At 46.1% G+C, this 14,098-nt stretch overlaps 1 protein-coding gene and 1 long non-coding RNA gene across 4 annotated transcripts in view; one reads left to right on the top strand and one right to left on the bottom strand.

Moving 5' to 3' along the window:
• Positions 1 to 9,886: 9,886 nt before the first annotated feature.
• On the bottom strand, positions 9,887 to 13,196 carry LOC132368186 (uncharacterized). The gene is made up of 4 exons (XR_009503964.1): positions 13,095 to 13,196; positions 12,674 to 12,911; positions 12,523 to 12,583; positions 9,887 to 10,144 (listed from the first exon to the last, which is right to left on the bottom strand). It is a non-coding gene; the product is annotated as an uncharacterized LOC132368186 (long non-coding RNA).
• Positions 11,855 to 14,098, top strand: part of SCARA3 (scavenger receptor class A member 3) — a 39,571-nt gene continuing 37,327 nt past the window's right edge. For 2 of the 3 annotated variants that reach the window (XM_059926836.1, XM_059926838.1), the window contains exon 1: positions 12,035 to 12,291. Coding sequence is in view for 1 of the 3 variants with exons in the window: in XM_059926837.1 (XP_059782820.1) it covers positions 12,285 to 12,291 (7 nt within the window). In the remaining 2 variants the exon portion in view is untranslated. Of the gene's footprint in view, positions 12,292 to 14,098 lie in introns of all 3 variants that reach the window. The other variant, XM_059926837.1, reaches the window with a different exon arrangement.

Raw genomic sequence — 14,098 nt, 5'->3', positions numbered from 1 at the left:
GCCCCTAGGGTGTTCCTAGGGGAACGATGTCCCTGCCATCGTCTCTCTAGCGTGGCTTTAGGAACAAACGGAAGACACCAGCTTTGGTTGGCCAGCTGAGGGGGCAGCAAGCAAGACTATCACTACACGTGATTTGATATGAAGTTCCCGGAACCCCCAAGGCCCTCTCCGCTAACTTTTACATTATGTTTTAACAAACTGTGCTCCTCATATTGGTTTACACTGGCCCCCCGGGGCAGGCTATGGTATGCCGGCTGTACACAAAGACACAGAAGCAAGTGGCTCTAGTTTTACTCAAAGATTTAGAGAGAAAAGTTAATATTTAGTGAGTAATCAGTCTTCCTTCTCTCTCTCTCTTTCTTTCTCCCTGTCTTTTTTCAGTTCCCCTCTAAATCTCGTGCTTCTAAAGCAATGGATGTCTATTTACATTTGTATTTAGAATGTGTGTGTATGCATAATATATATGCATAATATATACTACATATATAAATGTATAAGGGATTTTTCTTTTTTCTTTTCTCTTTAAAATAAAATCAGATTATATATGCTGCTTTGCAACATGCTCTTTTCCACTTAATAAAATATTATGGCTAGCCCTCCAAGTTAAATGCTTAGATAGATCTTTTCAGTAACTACTGTACATATTTTATTCAGCCATTCTCCTATGCCAACTTTTTCTGTCACTATAAGCTGTGCCACAATAAACAGACTTCTGCATATATCCTAATATGTTGGTGCCTTTATTGGCATAAGAGATTCTCAAATTGGGACTGTAGGGTAAAAGAGAATGTGTCGTCTTAATGTTAATACATACTGGCTGATGATTTTCCCAAAAAGTAGCTGCTACTCCCACTGTATCTGAGAAAACCCATTTCCTATGTAACCATAAGGCTGGATATTGTCCTTTTGAATTTTTGCCACTCCAGTGGGGGAAAATGACATTTTGCTCCCTTAATCTCTTTGCCTGTTTATGGTTTTCAACTATTCATTTTAAAATAAAGTTTATGTTTCCGTGACTTGCATATTCATATTGTTTGCTCATTCTATTGGGTTATCCGTCGTTTTTTAAAATCCAAGTATAGTTGATCTACAATGCATCCTTTTTTTTTCTACCAGTGTATAGGAGCTCTTTAAATAAATGAAGTAATCCTATGTGTGTTGCAAATGTTTTTACCAAGCTGTCGTGTGTCTTTTACCTTTGATTATGGAAGGTCTTAAAATTTTTTATGTAGTGAAATTTATCCTTTCCTTTATAGTTTCTAGGTCTCCTATCTTGCTTAAGAATGTCTTCCTCTCACTAAAATATAGACCGTTAAAAATACTATATCACTATGCTATATGCCTGAAGCTAATATGGTATTGTAAATCAACTATACTTCAATACAAACAAATTAAAATTAAAAAATTATTAGGTAGATGTCTATTATGTAATACATGCCCAAATACTGCATAGTGTAGATTGGGTATAGTTAGGTATAGATAGATAGATAGATGTCACATAGCTAGAGAGACAGATAGTTCGATGTAGAGTTAGAGATAGATAGATAATAGAAATGATAGATACAATAGATGATAGATGATACATAAACAGAAGATAGATAGATGATAGAGTTAGAGATGAATAGGTATAGATAGTTGATAGATATAATAGATGATAGATAGAATAAATAGTAGATGATAGATAGATGATAAACAGAAATAGATAGATAGATAGATGATAGATAGATAGGGCCTTATCCTCGGAAAAGCAAAAATATAACAGCAATGGAAATATTAAAAGCTATAGAATAATATTAGGGAGTGATGCTTTCATTAGCATTCTTTCAAAAGACACTTTAAAATTTTTTTTAAAGTTTTTTTGATATGGAGAATTTTTAAACTCTTTATTGAATTTGTTACAATATTGCTTCTGTTTTATGTTTTGGGTTTTTTTTTTTTACTGCAAGGCATGTGGGATCTTAGCTCCCTGACCAAGGATCGAACCTGCACCCCCTGCAATGGAAGGTGAAGTCTTAACCACTGAACAGCCAGGGAAGTCCCTAAAAATTTTAACCTAGACTGAAGTGCATCTAATACATCACAAAAGACAGACGTGAGAGCAAGTGTAAGGCCCTGCAAATTCCTAATACAACTCCTGGGTTGTCAAAGAAATATTAAATTATGAATACACTCAGCACAAAAGTGAGATTAATTGTAGTTTATAGCCCATTAAGTAATCAGTATTTATTTGGGAAAAGATCCCAGGGGCTGTCAGCTTTCGTATGGCTGTAAAAAGAGAGCGATATTGGGTAACACTGAGAAAAAGAACAGTAAAAGAAATAAGGTGAAAATAAAATATAGACAGTTATTCTAATTTTCTTCTAGCTTTCTACTGTGTTAATTTTTATATTCAGATTTTTAAATTCAAATGAAACGTGTGTGAGGGGAGTGTATGCGTGTGTGTGATGTGTTTGTGGAGGAGGGAGGTGAGGCAGGGATCTAACTTGTTTTTCTTCCAGATGTATACCCAATTATGTCAACACGATTTAGCAAATAAACCACCCTATTCATACTCAGTTGAAATGCCAGTTTGTCATATACAAAGTTTCCCAAATACACTTGGATCTGTTTTAGGACTTTCTAGTTTATTCCTCTGATTTATTTCTTTGTTCATGTGTAATATATTGTTTTTATCCCATGACTTTAAAACAATATTTAATGTTGAGAAGGTAATCTCCCTCACTCTTCCTTTACAAATTTTCTTGGCTGTTCTTGGACATTAATTCTTTTCTATAAATGTTAATTTAATTCTGCCCAGTTGAAAAAAAATGATATTGTAATTATAATTTCACTAAAAGTACATAATAGTTTTGGAAGAATTCACATTTTTATATTCTTTCTTCCTATTTAGAAGCATAACATATTCTAGAAGTCATTTAAACTATTATTTTTATTTCTAAATGAATTTTTTAATCAAAGTCTTGTATGTATATAATTAAAAAATATCAAATAGTACAAAAGTACTAATGCAGAGTCCTCTGCCACGTTCCTCACCATTTCTCCAGCCTGCCACCAACCCACTCCCAATCCAGGAAAACCATTATTTTTATATTAAAACAAACATTGTTTCATCGTGCTATGGCATGCAACTTTTATATCATTTTTTAAATAAAAGGAAAGATTTCAAAGATATTTTTGCTACTTCTATCATTATGGCAGTGGAAAAGTTTGAAAAATCCTGACTAAGTATATTGTACTGAAATTGATCAGATGATAGTTCAAACGTTTCCCCTCTTTCATTCAGCTTTGTGCTCCCATTCTCTAAGACATAGCCCAGCATGCAGTATGTATTTAATAAAGACTTGTTAAATTACCTGAATTAATTTTTCAATTAGTGCCATCTAAGATTCCATTTATTTTTTAGCAGTCCACCCTAGTTTTGCTTTTTTTTAATGTCATTTTATTATTTTTTAAAATTTTATTTATTTTTGGCTGTGTTGGGTCTTCGTTGCTGCATGCGGGCTTTCTCTAGTTGTGGCGAGCGGGGGGTACTCTTCGTTGTGGTGCACAGGCTTCTCATCGTGGTGGCTTCTCTTATTGCGGAGCACGGGCTCTAGGCATGCAGGCTTCAGTAGTTGTGGCATGCGAGCTCAGTAGTTGTGGCTCGCGGGCTCTAGAGCACAGGCTCAGTAGTTGTGGCGCATGGGCTTAGTTGCTCTGTGGCATGTGGGATCTTCCCGGACCAGGGATCGAACCCATGTCCCCTGCATTGGCAGGAGGATTCTTAACCACTGAACCACCAGGGAAGTCCTCACCCTATTTTTGATTTGTATCAAAACTGTAACATCCATGAGGATAGGGAACATATCCCTGATACTAGCACGGTCCTTGGCTGTGTATTCAAAATATATGTTTAAGAAATAAATGAAAACCATGCATGGCCAAATATCACCTAGATTTTTTCATTTATTTATTTCTTTATTTTGGCCGCACTGTGCAGCTTGTGGGATCTTAGTTCTCCAACCAAGGATTGAACGCTGGGCCACAGCAGTGAAACCGCCAAGTCCTAACCACTGGACCGCCAGGGAATTCCCATCACCTAGATATTTTTCTCTGAATTACTAAGCTTCATTCATTGCTAGTGCAACTGAGGGTGAATCTAAATGTAGGGTTTCAATTTATTTCTCTTGAATTTTCTTTCATACGTGCACTTGTAGGCATCTGTCAAGATTGTTCTAAATTTTGTTCTTCCAGTTTTGAATGAGAAACAAAGAAATAATCTTCTAGGTCTGTATCCAGAGTATAGCTGGAAATGTCCATTAGGACCCTTTTTACCCCAAAAACCCAACCTCTTGGGGTTTCCCTGTTGACGCAGTGGTTAGGAATCCGCCTGCCAATGCAGCAGACACGGGTTTGAGCCCTGGTCCGGAAAGATGCCACATGCCACGGAGCAACAAAGCCCGTGCGCCACAACTACTGAACCTGTGCTCTAGAGCCCACGAGCCACAACTACTGAAGCCCGCGCACCTAGAGCCCGTGCTCTGCATCAAGAGAAGCCACCGCAGTGAGAAGCCCACGCGCCTCAACGAAGAGTAGCCCACACTCGTCACAACTAGAGGAAGCCCGCACGCAGCAACATAGACCTAACTCAGCCAAAATAAATTAATTAATTTAAGAATAAATAAATAGATAGATAAAAGCCGATGAATGTTAAAAAAAAAAAAAAAAAAAGCCCAACCTCTGCTATAAAGAAATTCTTATGGACCAAATTTGGAGAATATCTTCCTCAAAAGCAGTCATGCCCCTGCAGCTCTGATCTTCCCATTTTAGTGTGTAAGGTTCCTGGCCAGCTGGAGACAGGGATTTTTCCAGTCCTATTTGCAGTAGTCTAAATTGTGGATTCCTGCAGGGATCCCTTTCCACTGTCCAGTGGATGGTCCGGCTAAAAGAGGCTACTCCTTCTTACAGACCATCAGGGATCCTTCTGTTTTCATCTACATCCAGCTCCAAGTGAAGTCAGCCACTTTCTTCCTGAACTTATAATTGATTCAGATGAATAATCTAAGTAGTCTGTCTTTGCTAAGACTTTATCATATTAATCTAGAAGATTTGTACAAGCTCTGAAGCATCCTTTGTAATTAAACTGCTGTTCTCAGAACTTCACCCTTACAGAATTCATAAAATAAGGTATTAATTTGATGATATGAAGCCCCCTTTAAGGATTTCTCAGGCTAGAAGAGTTCATATTATATGGCATCTCCCACCGGTAAAGAGTGGTATTGCAAGGCACCTCTTGGCCGCTGTATGCTCAAAAATGCCAGAATTGGGACTTCCCTGGTGGTACAGTGGTTAAGAATCTGCCTGCCAATGCGGGGGGCATGGGTTCGAGCCCTGGTCCGGGAAGATCCCACATGCTGTAGAGCAACAAAGCCTGTGCTCCGCAACTACTGAGACTGCGCTCTAGGGCCCATGAGCCACAACTACTGAGCCTGTGTGCTGCAAGTACTGAAGCCTTCGCGCCTAGAGCCCGTGCTCCACAACAAGAGAAGCCACCTCAATGAGAAGCCTGCACACTGCAACAAAGAGGAGCCCCTGCTCGCCACAGCTAGAGAAAGCCCGCACGCAGCAACGAAGACCCAACGCAGCCAAAAAATTTAAAAATAATTTTTAAAAAATGCCAGAATTGGTAAGTGTAAAGTGAGGCAAGAATCCCAAACACAGGATGAATCTTAGGGAAATTTCTGGGAGGAAGCAATAAAATATAGGAAACTTAAAAATCATAAAAGGATCACATAGTTCAGAGAATGGGGCAAAAAGAGGCCAACTTAATTTTTCTCTGGATAAGTCTTCAATTGAGAATGTTGATAGATCCACCCCCCAGGGAATTCTATTTCTTATTTTAAATTGAAGCCAATAGGAAAATGGGATTTAGATTTTCCTTTATGACCAACGTCGCTGGAGTACTGCTATGAATTACCCTGGACTGGCCCTCTCGTCCTTTCAAACATATTGTACTCCTGTGCAGTATTGGTGGTACCGTGGTGAGTATAGCAGCCTTCCAAAAAATATTTTACTCTTTAGCTTCCAAAGGATTCATGATTTGGGTGAAACCTTGGCATTCACAAGGCAGTAACACTGCACGGAGTTGGAATCCATGCTATTGAAGAAGAAAGGGCAAAAAACTTTGAAAGGTCTGGGTTGGGGAGAGGATTGTAAATGAACGGTAGGACTCACCAGTATCCGCATTTCCTCCTTTCCTTGCCGTAAGCCAGCTAAGGGATATTTCCCAGCCCCCTTGCCTTTGGTTGGGGCCATGTGACTGAGTTCTAGCCAATGGAATGTGGCCCGTAGTGACTGTATGCCTCGTCAAGTCCTGTCCCATGATCATCTCAACCCACAACCCTCCAGTCTCTCTTCCCCTTCTACAGCAACCTCGGAGGCCGCTTACTGAAAGGTGGCAGCATCACAGGATGGAAGAAGCCTGCATCCCTAAGTCAACATTTGTAAGAGAACTCCCCGACCTGCAATGGATTGTGATACGAATGAGAAATAAACTATTACTGTACTGTCATTAAAATCTTGCAGTTATTTATTAGAGCCAGTGTCCCTTGCTCTCACTGCTATGGAAATCGCTATCTTAAAACGGGATGCCATTGTAATAAAAACATCAATATGTAGCATTAACTTAGCATTGGGTAGCCCGACGTGAGGAGCCTGGTACCAGAAGCTGAAAAGATGAAATTCTTTATTATGCAGTGGCAAAACATTGGGTAAACTGTGCCTATGTTATCTGGGATAGCAGACCACATGCTTACTAAGTAGGCATGTCCAGGGGGCACTGGTTAGAAAAGAAACAAAGTGATAGTGTATGTTCTCTGCTACTGGCTGTACTTGGCAAAGCAATACAAGGCAGAGATGAGCTCTGGAGAAGTGGATGGTTTGCAAAGAGAAATAAGAGGGAATGGGGAGAGTACAAAATTTGAGCCTGAAAGAGGAAAACATCGACTGCTTCTAGATCCCAAATGGCAGAAAATAAGATTGGAAAGCTTTCTAGCAGCAAAGACCCATTTAGACCTAGACTTGGTGAAAAGGTCAGATTAAGGATGACTTTCCCAGTCAAGTCTTGTAGCAGCAAGGTAGTAAACTGCCCTTTGAGAAACAGAGAGAGGCACAGGGGAGGGGAAACAAAGAAATAAAGCCAGTATGAGAACTATTTCTAGGAAAAAACTCTGGGTGTGGTCACTGGCCCACGACACTGACTCGAAGCAAATAGATGAGACTTTGCTAAAATTTTGAGGGACTTTCTTGGGAAACAAACAAAACCTCACATGCCTAGACCTTTACCTGTCATCTGGACAGTTGGAGATGAAAAACAACCTTGCTCCAGGAGGTAATGGGCTGTGAGAATTAAGCAGCTCTCAGGAAAGGCTCACCGCCTCCCACCCGCCGCATCCACTTCAGATGTGTCCCAGGAGGGTGGTAAGCAAGAAGAACCTTCTAGAGGGCATAGCCCAGAACATAATGGACAAGAGATTTCCTCCAGAGTTGAATGAGGGCCTAAGCAAAGAACTTCCCCCACCCCAGGATTAGGGGCCTTTAGAGCACCTGTGGGGTCTTGAAATTTCCACAGACCCGTAGCTACTCTGTGTCTTTCATTCTTCCCTTTTCTGAATGTGTGTTTTTATTGTGATTATCTGATCCAGGCTCTTCCATTTGGACTGGAGCCACTCCCAGACCTGAAGGAAAAGACACACTCACAGGGAGAGCCTGAACTTAGAGCTCAGTGGTGGGCATACTTTGAGTTGCCTTCCTGGGGAGGAATGAACATGTTTTATGTACAAGAGGAAAGGAGCAAACAGGTATTTGGTGACCACGAAGGTGGCCTGAACAGAGAATGCCCGTGCTCCCCGATCTGTGCTTCTCCCTCTATCCAGGGCACACAGCGAAGTCTATTTTCAAGCCCTCTCACTATGAGGGGCTCTGGCCAATGGAATATGGGTAGAAGTGCTGTATACTAGCCCAGCCCTTAAAATTCTCCTATGCCTGATCCTCCATTCTCTCTTCTGTTTTGCAGCAACCTTAAAGCCATTTGTTGAAGACAGTGGTAATACAAGATGGAAGGTCCCTGGGTCCCTGAGTCACCATCTGGAAGAGAACTGCCCAACCCACACTGGATTGTCATGTGAGAAATAAACTTTTGTCTTATTAAGAGAGTGCGTTGTTGCCACAGCAGTGAATTTTACTCACACCAACTAACTAATATAAGGGTAAGGAATGTCTACATTCAGAAAATATACCAAATAGGGAAGGCCATTAGTAAAAAAAGAAGTCAAAGAAGTTCAGAAGGAGAACCGGAAGTAAGTAGGATAAGATAAACTAGGGGAAAAGAGAGATTCAAGAAGGAGCTGCCAATGGTTTGTGATGGTTAATTTTATGTGTCAACTTGGCTAGGCTATGGTACCCAGATATTTGGTCAGTCATTATTCTAGATGCTTCTAGATGTGAAAATGTATTTTAGATGACATCATTTTAATTAGTAGACTTGAGTCAAGTAGAATACCCTCCATTGTGTGGTGGGCCTTCTCTAATCAGTTGAAGACCTCAAGGGGAAATAGTCTGACTTTTCCCATGAAAGGGGGAATTCTGCCAGCAGACTGCCTTTGGACTTGAGCTGCAACATTAACTCTTTCCTGGGTCTCCAGCCTGCTGGCTATTGGTTCTATTTCTCTGGAGATCCCTGACTAATACAGTGTTAAAGCTACAAAATGGTTGAAGAGGATACAGATTTTGAAAAGGCTATTATATTTGGCAACTAGGAGGAAGGGAGCAATTTCAGTGAGCATTGAGGGGGGAAGCCACATTCTAAGAAGGAAAAGTGGAAGCAAGGTCCTAATGCTGGAGAGGAGCATGGGTGGGGTGGGGGGGAGGGAAGGGATCAAGGGCATTGGTGGAGGAATTGAGTTTTAGGAGAAAGAGAGCTTTTGGGGGGTTTTTTGCCTGAAGTAGAAAATAGAAAGGAAAGTCTGGGGAGCTCCCTGGGAGACTTTGTTCTGAGTAAATCACAACAGTGCTCAAGAACCGAAGTGGAACAACCCAAGTGCCCATCAACAGACAACTGGCTTAAGAAGATGTCATATATATATGTCATATTATTCAGCCATAAAAAAGAATGAAGTACTGCCACGTGCGGCAACATGGATGAACCTAGAGAATAATATACTTAGTGAAGTAAATCAGACAGAGCAAGACAAATATTATATGATATCACTTACATGTGGAATCTAAAAAATAAGACAAATGAATCTATATACAAAACAGAAACAGACTCACAGACATAGAAAACAAACTTATGGTTACCAAAGGGGAAAGGGGGGCGGGATAAATTAGGAGTATGGGATTAACAGATACACACTACTATACATAAAATAGGTAAGCAACCAGGATTTACTGTATAGCTCAGGGAACTATATCCAATCTCTTGTAATAACCTATAATGGAAAATAATCTGAAATATATATATTAATACACACACACATATATATATATATGTAACTGAATCACTTTGCTGTACACCTGAAACTAACACAATATTATAAATCAGCAATACTTCAATTTAAAAAAAGGACTGAGTTGGGACTTTGTACCTTCATTAATACATGAAGTTTCCACCACTAGTGATTCCATTTTTTTTCCTCTAAATGACCACTGCTCTTCAGCGATTTCCTTTGACTTTCAACATAAGTACGGCGTATGTGCCACAATCAACTGTCCCCACACCTTCCCCACCCAAACTCAAGTTGAAAACAATATTAAGCAACCTTCTGTATCCCACCCATCCCACCCTGCCTACCCTGTCTGGTGCTGTCCATGCCTCTGCACTCAAGGCCCAGTTGAGCCACATCCTAACAGTTCCATAATCTGGTCTCTCAGGGGGAGTCATCCCAGTTGACCCTGGATTCACCCCTCTGACTGTTGATAGAAATTGCCTGAAATTACAGCTGAAAACTCTCACCCAAAGGCTGGTGTATTTCTAGGAAATCCGGTCTCCTCCCTTCTTCATCTGTGATCTGTGATCTTGATTTTGATCCCACAGTCCTTTTGGAGCAGGAGTTCATCCTCTGAACCTCTTCAGGGCTGGGTCCAGCTCTGCTCACCCAGGGTCCATCTACAGCCAGACACCAGTATATTTCATTTCTCTGCTGATGCATCTGCATTACCATAGCAACACATACATACATCCTCCAATCCCAAGGGGGCGAGGTGGTGGGAGAGGATCCTCCCACATACAAGGTTAGGACCTTTTTCTCACCAGACATCTTGGATCTAGTCAACTAAAGAAAGCATGGAGAAAACCAAGGGTCATTTGTCTGTTCTCTCTTTGACAAATATTTGAGCAGCTTCTGTGAGAGGCAGGGTAGTGCACCGTGGCTAAGGACAAAGGGGCTGGATTCGGCCTCCCTGGGTTCAAATCCCAAGATCTCCACTTACTAGCTACGAGACACTAAGCGCAATATCTATCTTCTGAAAAATTAGGACTATAATGGTGCTTATCTCATAGGGCTGCTAAGGCGATTAAATTAATTAATACATAGGTAAACTGCCTAAAGGATGCTTTGCGGGTGGCTAGCTCCCTGGTGTTTACAAAACAGCTCTCCTCATCCATGCCACAGTCTGGGAGACTGAGGCTCATGTGGCAGACTTGGAATCCAGATTCAAAGCCCCAGGAGTGCCTTGTGACTACTACCGGGTAGGCAAAATCCTCTCCGAACCTCAGTCTCTTCACCTGTAAAATGGGCAGTAGGTTCCTGGCTGCCTCTCTCAAGGTCATGGTGAGGTTCTGCTGAGACCACAGAAAGAATGCACTTACTGAACTGAAACTTGCCATTGGGAAGGGGAGGAGATTAGAGAGAGCTGAGCATTCCCCCCTCTGACTGGCTGGGATTTGTGAATGGGGCGGGGGCCGGGGGTGGCTGTCCTTGGCCCCTTCTCAGCTCCCAGGCTTAGGAGAAAGTTCCTCTGCCCCTTTGGCCTCACCTACTTTACTCTAAGGGCCAAATGGGGGTGGGCATGGAGGTGTGGAGATGTGGGAAAGGGGCTGATGTAGCAATGGAAAGAGGCCAGGCCAGGTGGTCCCCACTGTGTGGTCCGTCTCCCCCTGCCCCATCCTGCCACCATGGCCATCACGCCTCAGCACCATTACTTGTTAAATTGTTGTCTTTCCTCACAGGATGCAACCTCAGGGAGTCCGGGACAGTGTGGAATGTTCCCCACACTCCCAGAGTTTGGGGCAGGACCTGGCTCATGGCTGGTTCTCACTAAGTGTCCCATCAGTGAACATGTCATGTGAGGCTCCCGGAGGAGGGCCTTGGATGAGAGAGTCACCACTCCTTTGCCTGAGGCCCGTTTCCCTCAGATGTCACTGTTTATACCAGAGGCCTCTCCAGGAACAAAGTCACAGAAGTTGGGAGCGCTCAGGGCCCAGTTTTCTCTTGCAGAAAACCGAGGCTTGGAGACATGGAGTGGCCGCCCAAAGTCACTCCCCCAGAGTGGCAGAGCCGGCCGGCCTGACCAACCGTCTGGGTCTGCCCCGAGGGATGTGCGACTTTCAGTGCTGAAACGGGGACAGTCCCAGGCAATCGGAGGACGGGAGGGGCTGGGGCCGGGACCCGGGGATCCTAACTTTTCCAGTCCCTCTACCCCGCAGATGGATGAGGAAAAGGTCCAGGGCGAAAATCGAGAGCCCCCAGCCACCAGGCGGCCCCCACCGCGCGAACGATTGCTCTGGAAGAGCCTTCCTTGCGCCCCCAATCCCCAGCGCCGCGGCGCCCGGGGGCGGTCGGCGGGCGGGGCTCGGGGCCTTCCCCGCGCGAGGGGACTCCGAGGGGGCCGGGCGGGGCGCTGGGGCCCGCGGCGGCACAAAGAGGCCCGGCCGCGGCACTTTTGAAAAGAGCGAGGAAGTTGATCTGGGCCGGGGCCCAAGGAGTGACGAGGAGGGAGGGAGGGCGGGCGCGCGGGGCCGGGGGCGGCCGCAGCCCTCGCCTCGCCGGCCTCCACGGGAAGCGCGGCGGCGGCATGGGCGGCGGGGCGCGGCGCCCCCAGCCTGCGACCCCGCGGACCCTCCTCTCGGCGCGCCGCCTCCGCAGCCGGGGCTCCGGCGTGACTCCGGCACCGGGCCCCACTCCCGCCGGCTTCGCATAGGGCGGCGATCGATCCGTGCCCTCCCGGGACCCGCCGGCTTCAGCCCGGGTCGCACGGCCGCCGAGCCGCCTCCGGCGGAGCCCTCCCGAGGCCCCGGAGCGGGGACCATGAAAGGTAAGCCCGCCCGCGCGCGGGAGCTCCGAGGCGAGCCCCTGCGGGACCCCTCACCCTGCCCGGGCGCGGTGGGCACCTCTCTCTGCGGGCGGGCGAGGACGGGAGGACGCCCCCGGTAAGAAGTGCGTGGGCTCCTCTTTCGTCTGCTCCGGAGAAAGGTATTGGGAGGACAGGCTGGAGCCCTGAAGTCCAGCGGCAAGGGAGAGAAGAGGCAGGATGCAATGTGCTCACCGGCCATGGCTCTCTCCCGAAAAGCCGTTGTAAATCCAGAGAAGTATCTGATCCCGTTAACCTGTCGGCACAGAACGATGTTACCCGCCCAACCTTCTCCCGGTGTCACCCCCTCCGGAGGACCCGTCTCAGAGGCTGCTGCGGCCCTCACCTAGCCTTTTGCCCAGCGCCAGGCCCAGGATTCTCCTCCGGGAACTTCCACCCTTTCCCCAGGAGAGACCTGCCCTGTCTGGGTTCCTCAGCCCAGGCCCAGCCCTTCCTGACCTCTGAACCCTGGCTGACCGTCCTCTGACCTCCTGGGCGCAGAGCAGCAGGGGGAGATCAGCGGTGCAGGCCTGAGCTCTTCCCCAGGCCGGTGGGCATCACCACAGTGGTCCTTGCAGCCAGTTCTTGGGATGGAAACAAGAACCAAACTTGGTCCCTGCTGCTCATCCCTGGGCCTGGTTTACTTGAGGCCCGGGAGAGTGCACCCCCGGTCTTCACGGTCGTTCTCAGGCTAAGGGAGAAGCAGGCTTTGGAGTCCTACCGCCTACCGCGGGACAGGGAACTTCGGGGTTTTGATGCTCCCTCACCTGCTTTACGATAATCCTTCAAATAGCACTGGGGCAGGCGCTTGTGCTCCTAGCGCCTCTTCCACTTCCTGAATGTGGAAACGCCAAAGGGCTTCCGGGGTCATCCGCAGGGCTTTCCACTGTGCCGTCAGGTGGTGTTGGCGAAGCCGCTTCATTTGCATAGAAGGGTTTGAGGGTTCCTGTGAAGGAAAGTCTCCACGGGTAAACCTCTGATGGATCACAGCCTCCATGTTGTATAGTTGCGGAAACTGAGGCCCGAGCAGGTAGGACCAGCCTCATGGGTGTGTCACCTGTGCAGTCCCCCAGGGGCCCAGGGCGCCACATGAGGTTCAGTGCTCTGCTGTCGCTGTCTGGAGATTATTAATAATTTTTTAACAAGGGAGCCCAGCAGTTTTATTTTGCACTGGGCCCCGCAAATTACGTTGCTGGGCCTGTGGATGAGAGAAGGGACTTGCTTAAGAATCACAGCTCGTCAGGGGGACCGGCCCAGGGCTCCTGACTTCCGGGCCAGTGTGCTTGCTAACGCATACATCCCTCTTCCTTCCCTCCGGCCTCTGGTCCCTCTGTCTGGGCTTCCCGGTGGCCTCACCACGTCTTGATCTATCTGGGACGAGGCAAGCAAGTTCTCATCAGCCCCAGGGAGTTGCCTTAGCAGCAGACAGGAGCCTCACCCACCGGGTTCCTGCTCTCAGCTACCGCATCTGCGCAGTGTCCTGTGCCCAGTCAGCGGTCCCAGGGCAGGGCATTACCAGAAGCTTCTGGAAAGGTCTGAGGCCACATCTCGCCACAGGCTTGGGGCCCACGCTGCTCTGGACCTTGATGGTGATGGTACGACGCTGCACATTCTCACGGTGGTTTGGCTCCACCAACATTCCAGAAGAGCTCTTTGGGGGAAAACAGACTGGGGGGAAAGCCAGGCAGGGCCGAAATCCCCTGAAACGGAGGAGACACCCAGCTCCCAGGAAGGGAGTCGGGAACACACGGCCCGCCCTTCGGAAACTCAG

Source organism: Balaenoptera ricei, chromosome 6, assembly GCF_028023285.1.
Source record: "Balaenoptera ricei isolate mBalRic1 chromosome 6, mBalRic1.hap2, whole genome shotgun sequence".
Classification (NCBI taxonomy): Eukaryota; Metazoa; Chordata; class Mammalia; order Artiodactyla; family Balaenopteridae; genus Balaenoptera; species Balaenoptera ricei.
This window is presented reverse-complemented; position numbering and strand designations above follow the sequence as displayed.